Source organism: Nyctibius grandis, chromosome 11, assembly GCF_013368605.1.
Source record: "Nyctibius grandis isolate bNycGra1 chromosome 11, bNycGra1.pri, whole genome shotgun sequence".
Classification (NCBI taxonomy): Eukaryota; Metazoa; Chordata; class Aves; order Nyctibiiformes; family Nyctibiidae; genus Nyctibius; species Nyctibius grandis.
The window spans coordinates 11,356,040-11,379,424 of record NC_090668.1 but is presented as its reverse complement, the minus strand read 5'-3'; the positions used below and the strand labels follow the sequence as shown (position 1 = coordinate 11,379,424).

The 23,385-nt window shown below is 37.9% G+C and overlaps 1 protein-coding gene across 2 annotated transcripts in view; it reads right to left on the bottom strand.

Annotated features, from left to right (window-relative positions):
- Positions 1 to 9,862: 9,862 nt before the first annotated feature.
- Positions 9,863 to 23,385, bottom strand: part of THSD4 (thrombospondin type 1 domain containing 4) — a 301,012-nt gene continuing 287,489 nt past the window's right edge. For both annotated transcript variants that reach the window (XM_068410186.1, XM_068410185.1), the window contains 4 exons: positions 21,969 to 22,142; positions 19,104 to 19,283; positions 16,112 to 16,256; positions 9,863 to 14,739 (listed from right to left, as the gene is read on the bottom strand). In XM_068410186.1, the coding sequence (XP_068266287.1) occupies positions 14,597 to 14,739; positions 16,112 to 16,256; positions 19,104 to 19,283; positions 21,969 to 22,142 (642 nt within the window). In that variant the 3' untranslated portion in view covers positions 9,863 to 14,596. The remainder of the gene's footprint in view (positions 14,740 to 16,111; positions 16,257 to 19,103; positions 19,284 to 21,968; positions 22,143 to 23,385) is intronic.

The window sequence follows — 23,385 nt, the reverse complement described above, 5'->3', positions numbered from 1 at the left end:
TATATGAATTTCATCTACTTACCCTCTCCTGCCAGATCCCCAATCAAAACAAAAGCCTTCCTGTCAGCACCCCCTCCGCTCCAAATATGCCTGTTTCCCTAAATTAAGCACAGTTTATTCCCTATTTCACAGGATACAGAACACCCAAGACAAACAGAATCACTTTATTATTCTTATCGTTATTGCTGTACTGTACAATCGAGAACAGAAGTTTCAAAAGACTGCTTAGTCCATCTTCCTGTCCCGAAGCAACACTCAAAAATAGACATCTGTCTAAACTATCATTATCCTACAACAATTCCACCATATCCCCCCCAGTCAGAAAATAATTCTGTTATTTACACACGGTAAATGCAATCTTCTTGAAAATTAAATTACTTTTTTCCCCCCTATCCTTGCAAGACTCTCTTACTGATCACTAGCCTCCTAATGATCAAAATAATTACATCAAAAAAACTAAAAAAAATTCACACTGTGGACTGTTAAATCCATGTCCAGGCTTCCTCTTCTAGAATAAACAAACCTAATTAATTTAAAAATTGCTCATGGTGCATAGAGGCAAACATATTTATTTTGATTTCCCTTTTCCAAACTCCTTTCAGTTCACTAATAGTAATTCCCATGTGACAGAGGATTTCAGTATAGATTTTGTCAATGCTAGTGAGAGAGAAATCATTACTTGTGCATGAACTCAGGATGTTCAAAAAGAGTCACTGCTGGAAGTGTTACCTGTAATTATTCATTCAGTGTGATCTTCTGTAATGCAGTTATTCTCTGGTTTGCATTTGAACATCTAATTTTACATTCCAAATGCAGCATTTTATAATGTAACCTTTCTCTATTTTATTTCATTTTATTGATTTCAGATTGCAGTTAAAATTCACAATTTGGCTCTCTATTCTTGCCCTTAAAAGTGCTTGCATAAAACATAAAGATAGCACATGTATTCATGTAAGTATACATCAGCAAGAGGTAAGAAGTTAAGCAGCTGATGCATTGTCTGCACATCTTCCACACATACACTATCTGTTGCCCTCATTCTTTACTTATATTAATAACATGGGAAGTATTTCATGCTCTGCATCCAAGTCCCACAGATTGAATTTACTGACCTGGTACAACAACATAACTTATCAATTTATGACAAGAAAAGATAGGGCAAATCAGGCATTTTTAGGATTTTTTTTTATGCTAAGGAAGATTATGCCCAATGTAAAAAAAATTGGGGGAGAGGAATCCAAGTATTACAGTTTAGTGTAAAAAAAGTGATGTTTTAATGAAAAACAGTAGCTCATGCACTAATGATGTTTTAAATTAAAAGAACTATGTGTCAAATTACTACAGCAAGAACATGATTAAAAATGGACACTGTGTTCTAAGTGTTGAAATATGCACAGAATTTCTCTCTCCTTTTTTTTGAAGGAATCTTTCAAATAAACACCTTTCCCCAAGCTTACCTACTAACAAGTATAAAAAAGTTACTAGAATATTTGCATTTTCCTTGTTCTCTCCCTCACTACTTCATTGTTAAAATAGCATAAAGGTTTACTGCTGGTGTAGGCTCCCAAGTCTTCAGATTTTTGAGTCAAAATACATCAGAAAAGTCTGACTGAATATTTGTGCATTTATATAGCTGAGTGCACCACTTGCCAATCTCTAGGATGAAACTATAAAGTATTACTACATTTTATTTTCCAGTCTTGGTGCAAATTCAGTGCTGAGCAAGGTGGTTCAGTTACCAAGCAAAAACCATTTTTCAGGCAGGTTTTAGAAACTCTCGTTTCCCTTTATTCTGCAGCAGCCAAACAGCATTCACTCATAGTTACAGCCCACCTGACCTAGTGAATTTATGACGGCCTTTTTAAGCAAGCTGCATTCCTGCTACTTCTCCGGCCTGTATCCTTAGCATACTCTCTCTTTCTAGGGCAATAGCAACCATTTCCAAGAAGAGTTAACCTTTACTTTAATGGGAAGAAAATGTGGGCATTCTTTCCACAAAACAAACAAGAAAGACAACAGACTTTCTCAGACAGCAGGAAATCTGTTTCAAAGAGATCATCCTAGTGGTGGAAATACAGTATGTGATGATTTTAGCCCTTTGCTCATCTCTACTGCTTGTAAAAACAAATGACCACATAGTGGGAGAAGCATGTTGGATACTTCTTGGAGAAACAGTAACATGCTACTTTTTTTTTGTGTTACCTGTTCTTTGATTTTAACTAAGTAGGACTTTTGATCTAGCTATGTGAAGTACCTTCTGCAGTCTGACACCACCTGACTGTAAATTAGAACTAGCAGCAGCTGAGACCAGCAGCAATAGTTCTGTCACAAATTGTAGGCAAAGAGCTGCAACAGGGGTGGAGAAGACTGTCTGGAACTTACACAACTTTAAAGTTCTGGAGATGTAATAAAGTGAACAGTCCTCAAGAAAAAATAACAGAGGATACCTCAGACTTGCTCCAAAGCAGCATCTTCAGCTCCGGTAACATTTTCTTTCACTGGCATGTTTCTTCCTATTTCACTCTGAAGTCAGAAGGCCCATCCCTTCCAAGGCTTATGCAAAGATGAAGCAACAGCCAGTGACATCCTAAGGGAAAGAATACACAGTTTAGTGTACTTCCGAGGGCAACACACTTTTAATTCAGTTTTGATATTCTCTTGCAAGTAATAGTAGATCCATTCATATAATAGAAACGTTTTTGACTAGAGACTGGTATTGCAGTCTGGCATAGCTCCCTTAGTTTCAGTGGAATTTTGCCGATTTACTCTCCAACCATCAGATTCGCGGTTCTGTAAACTCTTATTACTGATCTCAGGGTCTTCCAGAGGAAGGAATGATACCTTCACAAAGCTCCACAATAACATGATACCAGAATGTTAGGTTGCCAGGTTGTTTCTCCCTGGCAAACTTTGTGCTTTCTTTCAGCCTCACACCACAGGGACACGTAACAATATAAAAGCCAGCTAGTACTTGAACTGGGAAGTAGGAACTGTCTGCATGTGTTGACCATTACAGAGCCTGAGCAATACAGACAACAGCTGCTACCTCTTCCTCACAAGGGCTGACTCTTGGTCATACATCTTAATATAAAGCAAAAACAATTACCTGATGCATACAGTTCCCTGTACCAAAAGGATCTGACTTCCACTGGATTAATCTAACACTGTTATCCACTGCCATTTCAGTCCTCTGACTTAAGATTCAGGAACTGGAACTAGAGGTGTTAAGGTCCAGGTAGTTGTAATCCACACAGTTGCACAGGACCATTCACTAAGGTTTGGGGTGATTTGTTTGGGTTTGGTTTTTGTTTTTTGTTTTTTTTTTTTTAATACATAGCAAGAAAATCAAATTGGAATGCTGGGGAATTATATTATTTGCATTTATTTACCAAAATAATTTGCAAAGGTACGGTTCACAGACACAACATTCAGATTCCAGCTTACCTACCACACTGGAGAAAGACTACCTGTGTTCCAAATAGCAGTTAGTCTGGCACAAAGTGACTAATGATTTTACTGTTGCTGGACACCAATTAAATTGAAAGCACACAATGTGATTTTCTTGGTAATTACTGGTATGTTTCTCTGATCTATTTGCATACATATGTCCTAGTAATTGCAATTTCAGTGCAGGTGCATTATGTTAATTGCAGTATGAAAGTTATTTTAATATTAGAGTAAATTTACTTTTGGTTCCTGATGTACCCTATTGGATTGTTTCCTCTTTTGAAAACCAGAGTCTTTCTACTTCAAATATTCACTTTTCTGTCAATATATCACAACCAAAAGTGAGTAACAAGAGAACAAACAAAACAAAACAGCCCAGTGCAAGGAAGTAAAGATCAACAGAAATAATCTACAGTCCCCAAAGCTGCCAGACATTTATGTGCATTTATTTCCTCTCCTCCACTCAGTAACTGTTTCAACTCTATACCAAAATCTCTGCTTTTGATCTCAAGATTGCAATCAAATCATTGCAGGCATTTCAACTGTAGAAGTCACCTGGTTGAAGACAACACAACTGATGTTCCAATCTTAACATTCTTCATGGCTCAGAAAAGAAACTATGGAGCACTTCCCTTCAACTTTCTGAAGACCATCAACAGTAACCAACACTCCAGACTCTCACCTGTTATGCTTTGAATCCACTCTACTTCAGCAAGGGCTGAACGTTTGTCCATAACCAGTTAAAAAGGCTCCAGAGCAAAAGGCACCTTTTGGCACACATTCAGCAGTGAAAGCTACTGACTGAAAGTACTGATGACAGTTCCAAGTTCATCTATACTTATTGTGTATCATCTGTTTTCACTTACAGTTGTTCCATATCATTACGTTTTTAGAAATCCATACATTTCTAAAAAATCCATAGACTTCTAGTAAAATAGAAGAGTAATAATAATAAGGGGTCGTACCGCAATAAATTGTATTTTTCTCCCCTTTTTCACAAATTACGTATGGAAAAAACATTGAGAGAAAAAGCCCTACTGAATAGTGATTTGTTCTTGGTAAGGAGCATTAACATCACCCAGGCATAATTTGGCCATGCCTCCACATCACTGGTAAGGAAAAAAATCCTTGCTTTTTAGAACCACTGGAGTTACTGGACCTGGTTTTCTTCTGGCAGTTGAAACAGAATTAAAGGTCTAATACAATTTTAGTTAGGTTTTATTTTCCTTAGCAATCTAGCATATAAATGATCTGAGTTAGTTAAACATAGAAGTGTTCTCAAATTTATTTAAGAGAAGTATGGGGGAGAAAAAGGTCTATTAGAGACATGTTCAGTGCTTAGGTTTGCAAGTGTTAACTCCCACAGAAGGCAGTAGCAACTAGCCCCCTGATAAAAGCCTCTCACAGCATTTCACACAAATGCAAGTTAGTAAGTGCAGAAGAATTTTCAAAATCAGCAGACCAAGAAGGAGGCAATTTCCCTCCTCTTCTACTAATAGCAAATCTAGTAGCTGGACTCAAAAGGAGACATCTTCTTGGAACGTATTAGAATTATTCACTTGCATCTAACCTACTGCTCAGGAAAAGACTGACTGCTGACACAGTGAAGGAGAATGCACCTTGGAAACCAGAAAACAAAAGCTCAGAACACAGAGAAGTGGCATTTCAGTATGGGTACAACTCCTAAAGAAGGTCAAATTTGAGGCCTTAACATAAAATTCCTCATTTTATGTCTTGACATAGAGAAAATCTAAGATCCACTTCAGCCTTCTGAGCACCCATCCACTAAAAAAGAGCTGTTTAACATATAATTGCAATAAACTGTATTTTGTAATATGATAACAAGTAATAGTTGATGAAGAGTAACTGAGTTAAAGAAGAGAGAGAAAATATTTAAATAGCATAAACGAGATAACTATGTGTTTTTAACAAGGCCTCTGGGAAGTTTTAAGTCAAAACTCTTATTATTATTGTATATCTCAGTACCTGTAACCAAAGCCTTGACTGCTAGCATATGGCCAATGATAATAAGAAACAAGAAATCAGTCAGAGAAAATGAAGAGGTACTAAAAAAGCTGAAGGATTTCAGCACTTATTTACCAGGCTGTGAAGTGCATTTTTTAAGTACATTTTTCATATATTTACTGCCTTCATTTTGGATGCTTTTTTCATCACTTACTCTTGTGGTAGGTACACCACAAAAATAAGTGCAGTTTCCCACTAGCTGGTTTGTATTATATCTTTACAGAGAAGAGTATCTTATGTGCAGTGTCCTGGTTGGCTCACTTGGAATATGAAGGTGTAAGTCACCAGGATCAATTAAGTACAAGGATCTGTCAGAGTACAAGACAGAGACAGACTTCACAGAATCACAGAATCACAGAATCACAGAATGTTAGGGATTGGAAGGGACCTCGAAAGATCATCTAGTCCAATCCCCCTGCCGGGGCAGGATTGCCTAGACCATATCAGGTCTATATCATTGGCTATATATGGTCATATCAGGACCATATCAGACCATATCATTGCCTAGACCACACAGGAACGCGTCCAGGCGGGTTTTGAATGTCTCCAGAGAAGGAGACTCCACAACCTCTCTGGGCAGCCTGTTCCAGTGTTCAAGTAGTGACTTAGTAGAGGGCGTCCAGTGAAGGGCCACAAAGATGATTAGACTGGAGCACCTCTCATACACGGAGAGGCTGAGAGCGCTGGGACCGTTCAGTCTGGAGAAGAGAAGGCTCAGGGGGGATCTTATCAATGTATATAAATACCTGATGGGAAGGACTGAAGATGATGAAGCCAGGCTCTTCTCAGGGGTTCCCAGTGACAGGACAAGAGGCAATGGGCACAAACTGAACAACAGGAAATTCCATCTGAAAGTAAGAAAACACCTTTGGATGATATTCAAAACCTGATTGGACACAGCCCTGGGCAACCTGCTGTAGCTGACCCTGCTTTGAGCTGGGGTGTTGAAATAGATGGTCTACAGAGGTGACTTCCAACTTCAACTATTCTGTGAAGAGATTTACACTTTTTTTGTGGATAGGTGTTATGCTACATTCTTTCTCTCTGGATAGCTACCACCTCAAAAAACCCCACCAAAACCAACCAAACCGAAGAACGCAGCTGATTCTTAATCAATGCTCAGATCAGCCTAGCTGTATTAGAAAATAGCGACAGGAAGATAGCGCTGACTTTTTTGTATTTATTTGTTCCTCATTGGAACTTGCATCTGTGGAGATCCAATATTAAGGTTTTTGGTTCTTTTAAGACCAATTCTTTAATTTCTACCTCATCAATAAATTCTTGATAATGGTTTCCTTTGGTTTCCATTTTCTTTTAAGACTATGTAGCTAGCTATAGCCACTGACAAAGTTTAACACAGAAATAGGGTGTGGAGGCAGGCATTAAAGATGAGGCAGTTTTGCATACATCTTATGTAACTTTGGCTACAGCCAAAGGTATTTACCTTTAGACAGGTCCACTCTTTGCACAAATCATGGAAAGTAGTGAACCCACTCTGTTCGTGGCCTGAAACAGGCAGCATTTGGTAATACGAAACCCTTCTCAAGCTACTCAGGCTTGAGGGCTCTGACAAATCACCACACGTATCATGACCGCCTCACTTCTGAACAAAGATGAGGAAAAAACAGTGCTGCAGCTGCTACAGGACTCCTAATTTTACGCTGAAGTTTTATTTTAAACTTAACACATGGGAGAACAAGAAGTGATTTATTATCATGTAATTTTATGGTTTAATAGTTCTACTTTTTTTTTTAAACCAAATGTCTATTAAACACTTACAGACACAAACCTCTGCACCCGCAGGGCCCAGAGGGAGGGAAACGAGCGGTGGTTTCCCGCCCGCGGCGCCCTGCCCCGCAGCCGCGGGGACGGAGGCCAGGCCGGTCCCCTCTCGGTGCGCACGCCCGCTTCTTCTCCAGACCGCGGCGGGGAACCACGTCCCGCCTCACAGAGGGCGGCACTCTCCGCGTAAGCCCGAGGGCAGTGCGCGGGACGCGCGTTCCGCCTGCGCGCAGCAGCCCCCGCCGCCGCGGGGGCCCGGCCGCCCTCCCGCCTCAGCGCGGCGCGCGGCCGCCCAGCGGCTCCCGAGGCAGCGGGCTCGCGCCGCGGAGCCGCCGTTTGGGCGCGAAAGGCGCGGAGCGTCCCCGGACACGCCGAGGGCGTTCGGTCCGTTCAGCGCTCGTGTAATTGTGAACTTTGGAACAAAATGCAAAACTCAAAGTACCAGTAACTTCTACTTGTCTTGAACTGTGCAGAATTTCTCATAACAGCTCAAACATTATCTCCAAAAAGGTTTAGGTATTGTTCTCTCCTTTGGAATTTCACTCATTTATAGTGGAATTATAATGAAATTTGTAATGAACTGCCTATAGCACTGGTCTGGTTACGCCAGAGTGGGGGGAAAAAAGCATGATCCTTCATCAGCTACCAAGAGAAATTCTACCTAGAGACTGGACGTCCCCTCAGTACCCAGGACACTTGTTTTACAGTATAAGACATCATTTTAGGGTATGAACACACTTCAGCTGCATCCACGATTAGACTATTTTGCTGTTACATTGCTAATTTTTCACTGATACTGGTAAAACACTAACCGAAAAATAGATGCAATTACAAACAAAGAATTGCAAGATTCCAGAACTCATCAAGGCACAGCTGGCACTGCTGCTCCAGGGGCTTCATATCCCACTTCCCGCACATACAAACCACTTCCTTTGCGGAGTCCGGCTGGGGAAGTGACAGAGCCTTATCCTGCGAATTGACAATAAAGTCGAGAATACACTGGGAGCAAACCTGCACAGGAAATGAACAGGCCCTGACAGAGCACCAGGAAATAACGCGTAATACGCACGATTATCGTAGGCGCAGCCTATCAGGATGTTGCTATCACTTCTGTAAGGCTGTAACACAGGTTTTGCAGGCTTTTGCAACATGATTATATTTCGCCCACTCCTAAATTTGAGTAACGATTCCCTTAGTGTGTTATACCTTTGTTGATACTTGTCCTTAATTCTCAAGAAACTCCGGAAGAACAAATCAACCTGATAAGAAATAAATCATGTCACATAAATTCATCTTGAATTACTTTATTTTTCACAATAATAAAAAATAAATTAGTCATAAACAAAAATAGTTAACATTTTTTTCATCAAAGAGAAAATGTATACAATATGAAAAGGATGCTGTACAGTTCTGGTTCAGGTGCATTGCCATGGATACATATTCCTGAACGAGTCAGAAAGAAATTGGCCTATACTCTCCCCCTTTAATTCACTCAAGGAACTGGCTAATCAGAAAGTTTAGAAAATTGCATTATGGATTCACAGTATGACATATATACACAAAAATATATATGTAATACCTGTGCGATAAAATTCCATAAAAAGCTGGGTTAATATAATGCAAGAGCTGGACAAAATTTGAATTGTATATGTAAATAAATACATATTAGGTCCCTTTTAATAAAAAAATCTGCCTATTCTAAATATTCGAAATATTTTGGTGCAGTGGCTTGTTCCATAGACACAGCTCAGAATTACATATTTCCCATAGACTTCTTGTATTTACACATAACAACAAAATAAGTTATAATAAAGTATATCCTTCTGCCAAAATCAATTATGAGGGTCAAGCAGACAATTTTATACATATTTAAAAAGTTAGCGTTTCTTTTGTCTCCGGTCCTTCCTGATCCTCTGTGTAGGTCCTGAGTGACTTCAATGGGATTTCACAAGTTCAGTATGTACCCAACCCCTGCCAAGGGCACTGGTCTCAAGAGACCCAAACACAGCATGGACAAAACAGTTCAGGGCAAGCAGCAATGACAGACTGTCGCTGGAAGGTCAATGGTTTCTCAAAATTAAGCTCCCCTCCTCTCCAGATATAGTGGTACTTATCTATAATCCATTACAGTAAATGGGGATATAGCAGATCGGGTACTCACATTCTTAGAACTTCTGGTAGCTAAAAGCTGAGAAGCAAAGAGCTGAGTTCAGGTCTGGTGTAAGTTCTCTTAAATGGAGTTTTCTCCCTTTCATCAGCTCTGAATTTCACCCACACTATTGAGATATTATAATGATGACAAGTTTGCTTTAAAATATATTGAAAATGCTTAGTGGATGATTTTTCATTTCTGATATAGAAATAATTATTTTACTCCATTTTCTAAAAAACAGCTAATGTATCCCCCACGAACGTATTCTGTAATCTTAGGAATAAAGGAAGTTTACTTTCAGTGTTCAAAATTTCACGTTTTGTGTTCCAATTACAGACATGCACATAAATTATCTGCCCAGTACACAGAACAGCTCTTAAAGCTTTAAGTCAGAGACACTAAGTGTAAGTCTCAAGAAAACCAGGTAGACACACAAGTTTTTCCTTTTTGAGTGTGAAGAGGATAATTTTTTTTTTTTTCATGCAATAGATGTTAGATGTGAGAATGAAAGGCCACTACATTCTTCAACAGCTGTGCAATCACAGGTTCATTGCACAGGCATTAATTCAGCAGGTACTTTAATAGTCTGCATTTAAAACTAGCCGACATGGACGGACACACACACAAAAAAAAATCACTGGACTGGCAGGAACATAGCTCTTGTAATAGCTGGCTTGTTTCTATCACAGATTCTTATCAACCAAATGGCCAGTTCAGGATTGTCAGTAATTCTGGCAAAATTTAACATTGTCATCCATAGGACAAAGGGATGGAGGTGAGATAAGAGGAAAAGGAGAACACTTGTGGGTGTAAAAGGGACACAGGTCAGGATGAGGATGAAGAAAAGCAAAGCCCTGGAAAGCACATTTTACCGCTTACAGTGGTATAGATTATAAAGGGTGTAAGCAAAACATTTCGTTCAGGAAGGCATAACCTCCCCTTTACTAGCCATAAGCTTTTCCAGCACCTACCGCCTTCCTCCCTCAGTGGTGACCACTGGTACCTTCTAGGACTCAGACATAAGCAAAGTAAGTAGCAAGGTCCTGGCAATACTGCTGCCCCATGTGGTCTTCTGTTGTACCAGTTTCGTGTACTTGCTTGAGTCAGGGCTATACTGACCACTTTTATCAAGTCTATGAACAAGTAATGACATACGTTGTTGCATTAACATGTCATTAACTTAACATGCTCTGCAACACATTGGTTTTTTTCTGTATAAAAGGACCAAACTCTGAACTGCACCATGTTGTCATAAAAGTGGGATTTAACCAACAACATTAATGTTGAATATGGCTTTATTCATACAGAGAGTTCTCCATTTGCTGAAGTATTGGAAAAAAAAAAGAAAATAGATTGTGCATATAATGAGGAAGATGCTAGTTCCCTGTTCAGGGATATTGAGGTAGTCCTGCATCGAGTCAGTGGGCATACACTAGAGCTGGACTTCAAGGCTAGAAGGTTTACAAGAACACCCGTGTCTCCTGCACTGCACTCCCTAGCATTTGACTGCCAGCTACAAGCCCTTCCCTAATTCAGAGCCCTGGGGACTGAGTGTCAGAGACACTAAAGCAAATACTGACTCTGTCTCATTGCTGGCCAAGTCAGACACAGGGTCATTCCCACATGAGCAACCCTCATGCTTCCACACCATCTTCAGTTTCCTCAGCTAGCGAGAGAAGGGAGAACTCCATGAATTCAGTGCTGCTAAGTGCTCTCAAACTTGGCATGCAATTGCTATGCACAAGCAATTCTACCTACATATGCTTGGATCTGACACTGCGCAGGAGCTAGCAAAACCTGATGGACCCTTGATAATTTGATAAACAGCTGCACCAGCAGCCCTCAATTCCAGAAGGAAAGTGCTTTGAGACACGGATTCTGCTCTGGATGGAGCCAATTTTGGCCAGCCGCATGTCTGCAAGACATGAAAGCTGTATGCTGATTTTACCCCTATAAGCAGTTAGACTGCTTAGACTCTAAATAAACGACCTACAGCAGTCTTCCTACACTTACTCTGGGCTTACTGGATTGTGTAAGGTGAAAATCTTTAAGGCAAGGAAGCACTGTTTTCCACCATTCTGCATGATTTTGACCAATGTTAAAATATCAGAAAAAGAAATTAAAGCATTGAAACTCAGAAGCCCACATCATTTCTTACTTATATTGGTTTTACACTTGCTCTAAGTCTACAGCATTCGTTAAGGCCACCTCTGATTTACAGTGAAAGTAAAATCAGTCCCTCTGCAAGCATCATCCTAAATTGGTGCACTGCTCTATTAAAACGAACACTTGCTATAGTCACAATTTCAAAAGTGCACTTTGTGTGATGGTGAAATCTTAGCATAGCACTTACTTTGTGTAGATAATGTTAGTACATCAAAGTGCTGAAAAGAAGGGTTCATTAGTTCATTTTGCAGGAACAACTATTCTGATTATGCTGACACACAAGAAGAGATGACAAATTATTAAGTTTAACAACATTCTGGCAGTTTCCTTATGATTAGGTGTTTAATTAGGTGAAACAATCTTTTTTATTTTATCTGGTATGTCTGAAAACTGCCCCTTTACTAAAAAAAAAAAAAAAAAAAAGTACAATTTTATAACCATAACTCACTGCATACAGTTCACAAAGCTGTATACCTTAGGCTTAATACAGGCTATGTGCGTCTATATCTTCTCTGATATTTAGCTCCCATGAGCTCTGTTTACTTTAGTGGCAGCTGAATGGAGCCTACAAGATGATCATCTTTGTAAAATAACCCAATGGCCATATATTCCAGAGCAAAATAACATATTTTATAAAAGACCAGGATCGCCTCTCTACATGCTGAGCTGCTGACTGTCTCACAGCCAAAAGTGTGTGCAAGCAGATTATTTTCTATGAACTGATTGCAAACCTGATTACCTCTCTGCATTTCATTCACCTTGTGGTTTTCAGAAAGCCTTTTTATGGAACAGGTATTTCCCTCAAGCTGACACGATACGCTTCCTTGGGACAAAAGAGACAACAGAAAAAATTATATGCTGTATGTCAAGATTTGCTGCAACGAGACCCAGATGAAATTCTGTATTTACAAACACTAGATTCCAGAGTTGTTCATGCTGCACTTTCTTCATATCATTCTTTGGTCAAGAATCTAAGGAATATAGTATGATCACAAATCTATAAGTTATCTTCATGGATAAATCTTCATAATACAAGGGAATAGGACTGTGGAAGATTCATAAACTCAAATGAAAGGTTTTCTAATTAGCATTTCTGTTTCTAACAGCTTCATGTCAATTAATTACAGTGAAAAGGCCAAATCAAAGTGTACAGAAAGAGCCAATGACATTATTGGTTTATAGTCACAAAGAGTAACTTCAGATTTTAGGGGAAACACTTCTTCCTTTGACTTAGTCAAACAGTAGTAGTTCATCATGTCCAAAATGTATGTTTCACAAGTGACCAAATCAAAAAATCCAAGGTTTGTCTCAATTCAAGGCAGGTTTCAGACTACAGGAGTTCCACCTTCCTGTGGCTTCCAGCATACAAACTGATGTGACTAGCACCACACCCAGCAACCTTTGCCACCCAGTGCCCCATTCTCTCTTCTACATCCCCTCCACCAAAGCAGTAGGAAGAAAAGAATACACAGTGGGCTCAAACATGGCTCTTCATCAGTAGCAGGACACCTAAATCACTCTTGTATCACATCACTGCGAGTGACTTAACATAGATTATTAAAACTGTTTTTCAACTCAGACAACAGGCACCTTAGAAATAGATGCATAGTTGGGTATCACTAATTTACAAGCAATATGCTGTAATAAACAGCTGAATAAGCAGAGGTGTTTATTTTTTCCCTCAGCCTTATTTACACATTTGAAAGACCTCTCAGGTAAAGGCTAGAAAATGTGCACATAATGCAAAAACTTTCATCTGCACTGCACAACACATTCTGTTTGCTTTTAGCAAGTCCCAAGGCTGAATACAGTAATTGCAGAAATGAAAAATCACCACCTAAATTCAGCCCTAAGTCTGGAGCCGTTCTTGAGCAGTAGAAAAGGAGTGATATGAATTGATCTGTGGGATGAAACATTGACTAAAAAAAGACAAGTATGTTGTAATAATTGATCAAAACCTGAAGAAGGTCAATAGCTAAGATCTCCTTTTTACAGATACTCAGCTACTGCACTCATACTGCTGCCTGATACCAAGAGTAACAGACTACTACAAAGCACAGAGGCCTGCATCCTTTGGTGTTTTTTTCAGAAACTGGTGACATACCCAGACAAGGTCTGGACAAAGTACTTTGGTATGGTAGTTGTTAAGCAATAGTGCAGAGTAAAGACATTAGGCAGGATACCAGTTCACTGAAATAACTGCCCTACAGGAAAGAGACCTTGCCAATGGAAACAATCACTTTTTTCATACCAACAAAGGCTCTTCACCTTTGTGTTAGATGTTGTCAAAGACACTAGTGGCTCTCTGGTAGGTAATGTATTTTTAAATCCATACAAAATTATAAAAGTGTAACTTCAAGAGTTCATGAATTAAATATAAAGGCACTTTTTGGCAGTCAAGTGTATATATATTTGCTGCCTGAGGACAGGAGTTAGTTAAAAGTACAACTGAGAGAGCTTAACAGTGACTCTAATTTATTATGAATGGACTGAAGTAATTAAAAATATATGTTAGAGTACTAAGAAACTGATGATAAATGGGTCTTCAAGGGTCTGGTTCTTTGTGAAGTAATTTTTCTCATGTGCGTGTTTCATTAATTTAGTTTAATTTAAGGCAGTCCAAATTACCAAGCAAGAGAAAGCACTCAGAAAATAACGCAGCAGCTGCATCCATACTGGTCAAATATCTCCAGTAACTGCCTATGCTTGATTTAGTTTTCATTAATTTCACAATACTAAGGCTGGTATGTTCTTTAAATAATTATCTGATGAGCAGGTGCAAAGAATAGTATCATTAAAAATTAATGCTTTAAAAAGATCATGGTTTTACAACAAACATTTTAAAAAAGATAACTGCACAATAAATGCAACTGAAAGGGTGTGAAATTTAACCATATTCTTGATGTACTCAGCAATATAAAAAAAACATCTCTAAGAAGCTAAAACCTGCTGTAGTCAAGACAGTAACACTGTTCAAGCTCCATCCGAAGACTGATGTTGCCGCTTTGAGTAGAAGATTAGTTGTTATCTATGTCCTAGAAACCCTGATTGTCTGTTTGCCACACGTGTACAGGACGCACAGCAGGCTGTTTTGTAATAGGTGTAGACACAGAGCCGGGCCTGAACCACCACATTGCAATTGTAGTATTTATCTTTGCAGTTCTCATCTGTGGAGAAAAAGGAAGAGAGAAGAAAGTGAAGAAAACAGTATTAGAGCAACAAATAACCAATCCCCTTTCTTTTTACCATGTAAAATCCCTTGGACCTGTATTTAAATGTTCATTGTCAGGTTAAAATAGGCTACCTATGCAAATAAGTTTGATTATTCAAGATTTTCTACATTTAATGTTAAGCTACATAAAACTGTGAAAGAAATGTACCTATCCCTGTTCATGCTGTTGTGGGGTTTTTAGAGGGTTTTGTTGCTGGTATTTTTAAACACATTCTTCACTTAGGTACCTGTCCACTTCATTTTTAGATTCACAGGTATTAATCTCTTGTGGCAGTGTACAAGGCACCAGAACCTGCAAATGTTATTTTCAAGTACTGACGAATCTAAATACTGGAAAATAGTAAAGCACCTCCCTCCTTACAAATATTACAAATGGTTTAAAATAACTAGATTAAAAAAACCAAAAGATGTTGTTCTTAACATTCCCAATTTTTCTAAGCTTTTACGATGTGGTCTGTTCACATTTTGAAGTTTTTCTTTACAACCAACAGGGTTAGAAATACGTCTTAAGTGACAACTAAGATTTTCATATGATCATCTATTTGATCATAGAAACTGAGGTGTTAAGAAAAAGACTGAATGACAAAACACTAATAGATATAAAAATAATCAATTCTGTACAAACCTGTTTTAAAAAAAGAAATAACAACACAAATACAATAAAAATTTTTTAATAATATTGGTATACCAGGATTTTTGTATAGTTATCTTAAATTATGTTGAAGAATAAATCTCAACTGAAAATTATTGTAGAACGTAAGTTAAATTGTTTCTACATACTTATATCTTCCTTTCCCTAGTCATTCTCATTACTTTTAAAATCAAATCTGTATGAGATGAATGACTAATTTCAATGCCAAATTATGTGTATGTGTATATTTATTACATATAAAATAAAATTGCTTAATTGCCCTTAATGTCTTAATGTTATTGGTTCTTAACCTGTTACCCAATACACTATATCATACATGATCCTTTTTTTGTTTTAAAGAGTCTGCCAAGAGAAACCTTTGAGAATGCAAGAAGGCTGCATAAAAAAATCCCTATACGTACCATTTTCACAGAAGCAGATTTCTCACATTCTCAGCAACTTTAAAAGTAAACCAGTTTCTTACATGTTACAAGGAAAACGTTTTTAATCAGAAATTAAAATCTACTTTTACACCATGGAAGAGAGCTGTATTTTGTGTAAAAATAAACCCCTGAACTTGATAAAGAAAATATACTCCAAAACCTCTGCACGATCATTAAATATTTTCTCCACTAGATGGAGTTCCAGAGTTAGAACAGGAGCTTCCTCTTCCTACCTATTTCAGGGATGCAATCTTGTGTGTTACATGGCTCTTTTTCTTCAGGTTTAAGCTGCGGATCACACTGAGTACTGGCTGTCATGTCATCCGATAGACATCGTACCTCTCGAACCCGAAATCCTCCTTCACAGGATTTGGAACACTAAAACACAAAAGCTGAAGTTCATGAAAACCATATGAGATGTGCAAATACAGAAAACAAAAAATGGGAACCTTGAGGCCAGACCCAGGTATCGCTGTAGCCTTTTATCAACTTCACCACTTCTGTTGTTTTTTGTTTTCTAACTATGAAGTCCTTAACATACAGGTGCAATTTCGTTAAAGGTTCAAAACCATTTTTGACCACAGGGGCAACAACCGGACAAGTAAATGCAGTAGACACTACGCAACTGAAAGCACACTAGAATATTTCCCTTTCTGAATTTATTAGTTAGCTTCTTGCTTCTCTAATTAGTCTTGTTCCTCTCTGCTTATTTATACATATCTCCCAAATCTGCTCTTTCCACAGTGCTCACATTTCTTCCTTTAAGAATTTCCTGCACTGAACTTTACTACTTGACTGGACTGCCCTCCACTGCCCTTTTGCCACCGTTTATATACAATCAGGAATAATTTTAATTGCCTTTTTTCTAGTGCTCAACTATTTTTCACTTCTTGCAGCACAACAATTTTACTAAGAATTATAGATTTCTTTGAATTTCTAAAGAAAACATTTCTGTGCTCCTTCAAAGTCTGTTATGAAGCCAGAGACTTTTGTACTTGCTTGTCATGGTATTTTTAAAGCCAATTATTACACATTTCTGCCCATACTGAAGCAAATCCCCTGTTGACTTCAAGAAGTTTGCCTTAGTGAGGTCTTTGAGATTTGGCTCACTGTCCAGTTTGACCTAAATGCTCACAAACTTAATTAAACCTGGGTCATTTATAATGATTAAAACCTTAATAGCCCCAATCTAGTAAGAATGTTTTCTTTCTGACTTTTTTGGCATAATTATTTCTTTTCCTAACATTGCAAAAACAACTTATCACTATCATAAAATTAGATACTGTAGCAAACTAACTAAAATATTCTCTATAATATATTCTTAAATTGCTTTTCATCTTTAAGTACAACCTTTCCCCACTTTAGAAAAGACAGAGCCCTGTGGCAACAGTAACAGAACATTTGTGGTTTTTTATATAATTACTTGTTACATGCCTGTATAGAATGTAGTAATCATCCCACATCCAACAACAAGAACTTCAGTTCAGGTTTGTAGAGATCTTAAGCACTCAAAATGGAACCAAGACACAAGTTAGATGTTACATCCAACAAACTATACACAAAACCCAGCGTTCTGTGTTGGCCAGCCATTTAATCTCTGTGACTGAGAGGCCATGCTGTTTATCCTAGGTCATATGAAAAGTCTCCTGAAGATATGAACTGGACAGTTTCAAAACCTAGTACAGGGCCTTTGACCAGCTATTCTGCTCACAGCTAACCCCATAATCCTTCCTCTTCAGGTCTAACAGCAAGAAATACCACATACTCTGTTGATAACAGTAACAATATCAGAAGGAGAACTGAAAAACGCTTAGAATATGATCTTGTAAAACCCCAGCTAGCATACATATTTGTTCCTACAGTGAAGATGGTCACAAAGGCTTAGACCTTTAAGGATTTTTAGACACCACTTCTTAGGAAGTAGGCACTTAAACAGTAACTAGGGATCTCTAAATACCTATCAGATTCTGAGTCCTAGTACCTTGTTTCCTCTGTGCCTGCCAAAGAGAATACATACTTTCACTTTCAGAAGGAATCTGTCTGCTGTATTCTGTGGATCCAGATGGCTGTGTCTCTTGTGGCTACACTCCTGCAGGTTCGCATTTGAAAATGGGTTTGCTAAGGAGTTTGCTAAGGGGAAGTTATTTAATGTAAACTAATAGCTCAGTAAAGAATCCAAAGAATTTCCAGCAACATCAAAGAACATACTTCAATCTACATGGCTTTAGTATGAGCCTAACTTGGATGTTGTAAACATCTACACCTGCAGTTAAGGAAGAAAAATCAGGATTCCCTTCAGCTGATTTATTTTGTTGAAACCATTCTACCTTCTTTTCTGCTTTCTAGTGCTGCCAGTAGGCCAGTCAAATAATTGAGCATTTAGTAAAAGGGAAAACCAAAATAATTTCTCTCTCTCATGTCATGTGGATGAGGTATTTCCAAAGGTTCCTGAGTAAGGGAACTCAAACTGAAGGCATCTGAGGTGCTTCCACCTTTCAGAGCTGTCATTCTGAGTTTAATTTAAGGCTCAAGAAAGGGTGCAAGTTACGGCATTAGATATGATGTTATCTAAGTAGTTTTCACACCATTTTTCATTCTAAGATTACAATGGACTTTCTGATTGTCATTTAGGAGAAAATTCTTGATTTTTTGTAAAAATCCAATAAGCTTTGTCAGATATAGGAAAAGATGGAAAGACAGATGAAAGCAAAGCATTTTGTGGCACTGGTGAATGTAGCTGGTCCTCTTCCAGGAGAAACTGAAGATACAAGAAGCTCTACAGTAAGTTTTCTCTCAGTAAAGTTCTAAGTACAGTGAAGGGTTTACAGTAAAATATTATGGTAAAACTGAATTTAAAAAATGAATACACCCCTCATTCTTTATTAAATGCTCCTTAATTTTAATGAAACTAGAGGTCTGAAAAGAACTTCTTAGTGCACTACATAGTCTCATTAAGGGGCAAATGAACTTTATAAGACAGGAAAATTCTTGGAAGAAGAGATCAGTGATGAAAAGACAACTATGCAGTGTCTCCTTCTGGTCTAAATACTTCCTAACTTTCCTAAGCTCCCCTGGGTACTAAAGAGTATGCTTTTTTTCAGTATCACTCCTGTGCAAGATTAAGTCAATTTCATGATCGATGGTTTTATCCAGAGTTCCCTTTCAATATAAACAGAAAAAGAGGTATCAAACAAAACTAGATACAGAAAAGCATAATAGACTTACTGTGCTCCATTCTGTATGAAACCACTTAGATCCACAGGGTTTGAGGTAGCAGGATTGCTGGCTGGGAGGTTTTTCCAAATATGAACATTCATAGGGGTTCAAAACATCAAAATTACCTTCAGTTTTCCTAACACAAATGACTTCCCTCTGTTGAGTTCCACTGCCACATTCAGTAGAGCACTGTATCAGAGGACAAAAAAAAGTGGTGGAATTTGTTATTCTACTTATGTCCTTCAACTCGTTTCCAAAGTAACATGCTTCTCCACATTACTTGTTTCTGAAATAAAACAACACTCACACATATACTTGCATTTTAAATTAATATTCAAACAGGAAAATTTATAAAGTTTGGTGACTCCCTATTCTTGGACATGTACCTAGGCACTAACATCCCAAATCCACTTCCTTACTTTTATATGTTCTTTCCTCAGTAAAATGAACTTAATGGTATCTTTTCTTTCATCACTAGCATACGTATGACTTGAAGAGAAAGGAAAAGGGTAAAGTATTCTTTAAGTTCCTGCAGTAGCGTTTTTATCTCTCAGCACCAGAATATTAGCCTAAATAAACCTTGGGTTATTATCGTTATTTGTATGTAGTACTAACACAGTAGCCAGCAGTCCCAGTTAGGAGCCAGGACAAGGAAATGGTGAAGGATACAGTAATGACTTAATTCAGCAAGTGACTACTGACTATAAGTGTCAGGTATTACATATTTGATTTTTAATCTTAAAAATGGTTACAGTTGTTAAAACTGTACTTCTGTGAATTTTCATTCCACATGGTACCACAGACTTACAACATATTTCTAATTATTTTTATGAAGAAGACATATGACTGTAAGAGTGCTTTTGGAGAAATCTAAAAGTGTAGCTTTACCTGTAGTTACAAAAAGAAACTGGAATTTATTTTTCTAATAAAAAGAGAAGCATAACTTACTTTTTCCATAAACAGTGTTACTGCTTCTTGCTGAAGCAGGATTGTATGCACTGCACTGAACTTTTGAGGGTTATAAGGTTAGAGCACAGTTTTGCAGCTTTACAAATCCCCACATTCTGTGTGGTTTTTAGAAAATGCCTTGATCTGCCAGGGTGTTCTTTTCATGTTTGCAAGTATCTATGTGATGCAGTGTTGGTTCCAGTTCTGAAAAGCAAATTTGACTCACATGGACTCTTGCTGCCCATTTAAAGGTTAAATACACACACAATACTGTTCCTGGCACTTGTAAAAAGGATTTTAGAAGATGATTCCAGCAACATATTGGTTTCTGTGCTGCATAAAGGCCTATGATTTTCAAAGGCATTTTCTAGCCTAAACCAATCAAATGTTATTAAAAGTGGGGATTTTGTTTACATTTTGGGTGGAATTTATGCTCCTTTTACCAGATAACCACAAAAACCTCAAGCTGAATGAAGAACCTTGAGATGAATGCACTCAAATAAATTCTACAGGAAATAACGTAACTTCACTTTCTTTAACACTGAACATCTCTGTCACTGCTGTCTTTTAATGGTTCCTCCAAAAGACAATAGCTTAACATTCAGCCTTAGCTCTAGTGGAGCATAATATGGAAGGTCATCCACCAGTGCTCGCTCCTGCTCCAGTCTACTGACTGTCTGCTTTCATTTTGGTGTTCAGGAGTCAGGATTTGGCTGGTAGAATAGATGTTGTCAGACACTTCTTTCAGATAACATACAGCAAAGACTTTGCGCCCTTGGTAGGCATCAAACAACTCAATTTCATGCGAAGAAAGAAGGTAAATTAGCTTAAAAGAACAGGAAAATGTAAAGGACGGAAACTTTTCTTATTCAGAATAGAATGGGGAGAGTTAGGATGACCTTATTGAATGCTTCTCTCTGGTAGCAAGGATGGATACAAAGTTCCTATTCACCTGCACGTAGTGGTGAACGTAACAAGGCCCAGATTTTATCTGTTACTAGAGCTGCAGCTCAGTATGTTTTAAATCTGAATTTGTTATTACTCTTATACAATATAAATAATTATCACTTTCACTTGAAAGCATTAGCATAGTAGTAGCCCTGTAATCTCCATCTCAGCTGTGCCAGTTTAATTTCCAACTCCTTATCACCTGGAAGGATCTTGGAATCTGAAATGCAGTGAGTCAACAGCACAGCCAAGAGACTTTTCCCTAACAATTTGATGAAGTGCTGGTACCAGCAGTCCGAAAGGCTCTCTAGGCTACATGAGAGCCTACACAAAGGAACCTAAATGTCTGGGCACCAGCTGACAACCTCTCAAATGCCTTTGTTCCTGACAGCAGAAATGTTTGTTTAGAATGAGAAGTATTGAGATGTGGATCAAGGGAAGAATTTACCTTGAGGAAAGAGCACCAGGATACAGGCCACTAACCAAATTTTGTTCTTTTCACCTATTATCATGAATTTCAGCACAACAATACTGAAGCTAACTTTTGGGTTTAGCTATTGTTTTTTGTCTTACTTATCTTTTGGAAATTCCATATATGTATATATATATATCCCTGCAGGTATGCATGATCACCGAGCCTCTATTTTAAAAGGTTCAAATCTGCTGCTTTAGTGTTCACCTGAATATGTTAAGCAGCTTTCTGTTATTTTTCATTTTATAAATACACTAGGTCAGTTGATGAGAAATAAAAATGCAAGTACAGAGGAAGAGAAGAACAAAATCTTATTTTCATCAAAGTAAAAAAAAACAGGTGCTGAAAAGTATTGAACATCAACTCAGCAAAATACAGAAAAAATATCCACATATTCCACAGAGATGTAGAAATACCTTATGGCACACATCTTCATTGCACAAAAATACATTTTGTAATTAAAATACCATCAGAAAACAAATACATATGTTAGATATAGAGCTTACCTGTGTCCAGCCCCCAGCAAACCACTCCACTTTACCAGCACAGGGTCCATTATTACAGGGAGTTGTTTCAGAGGGTCTGTTATTGCCACAGCCTTCCAGAGGCAAACTGCTGACATGGTTCGTCATACAAACCACTGAACGTGTACGGACTCCGTCACCACATTCTGCAGAACACTGGGGAGCAAAAGACAGAACATATTCACTAGTTGTTCCTCCAGACTGCACAATGAAACGAGGAGAAGCAACAATCACGAAAAGTAAATGAATTTGTGCAAAGTCGATTATTTTTACTTGTAATTCAGTTGTAGCAAATCATCTTACAGTTTCATACTTTTGAATACACTACAAGTAGTACCTGTCCTTTACAGTCACAAATGAAAGAAACTGAAGTATTAGGGAAGAAAGAAATCTATTTTTTATAGCTTTTTATTAACTTTCTTACTTTTCCTTCCTTCTTCCTGTCTGTAAATTGTTTCCATTTTCATTTTATTCATCTTTTTGCATACTGGTTAATAGATGTGAGAAGGGATAATTTCAATAAGCAGCTCTTCAGACAGCAGTCATATTTCAGCCTTTGAACTGTTCTACGAGTTTAACCTCCAAGCATTCAAGATGTCATACAGGTGAACTCTTACACTGGTTAAAAGGACAAGGCTAGGAAGACTAAGGGCTGTGGCATTGGTAGTAAAATGGCTGCACAGCATATCCTGGAACTTTTCCATATAATGAGTTGACAGAGTACGAGAGCACAATAAAGTAGAAAAATATAAAATTTTTGACAGGTGGTTTCAAAAGATTCAGGTAAATCCTCAGCAAATAACTGTAACTACCACTAATTATTGCCCAACCTGTTTCAATCGTAAGTTGTTAATTAGTTTTACCAGAAGAGGTGGCCGTAGAAGTTTATGTAAATTCAGTGTTGCTTTCTAATGATATCAATTCCAAAGGAAATAACATTCACCATTCCCAACTTTTCATTGCTAGATTCTGAAAGGTCTTAATAAATAGTGATATGCAGATTCTTATATCACATATTTGGAGACAGGATGCATGTCATCCATGAACCACACAGGATAAATTCCATTTATGCCCTTATACTTTGGTCATTCATCTATTTCAGTGGGAAAGTCTGTGATACTCGACTTTTCTGGGCAGCATTAAACTACTGACATTTCAAAAACAGAAACATGCCAGGGAAATAATAAATTCTTGTGTTAGACTTTTTTTGTTGCTTAATTCTTTCTTAATCTCCTATTTCTTTCTTTTTCTTTTAAAATGCATTTGGCATTTCATGTGTAGACCATTAAAATAAGGAAAAAACCCATGTGCAGCTCACTGAAAGGTATGTATATAATTGAATTTAAGCAATTACAATTATATTACACATGCAAAGAAAACCACAAACATGTATGTAGTA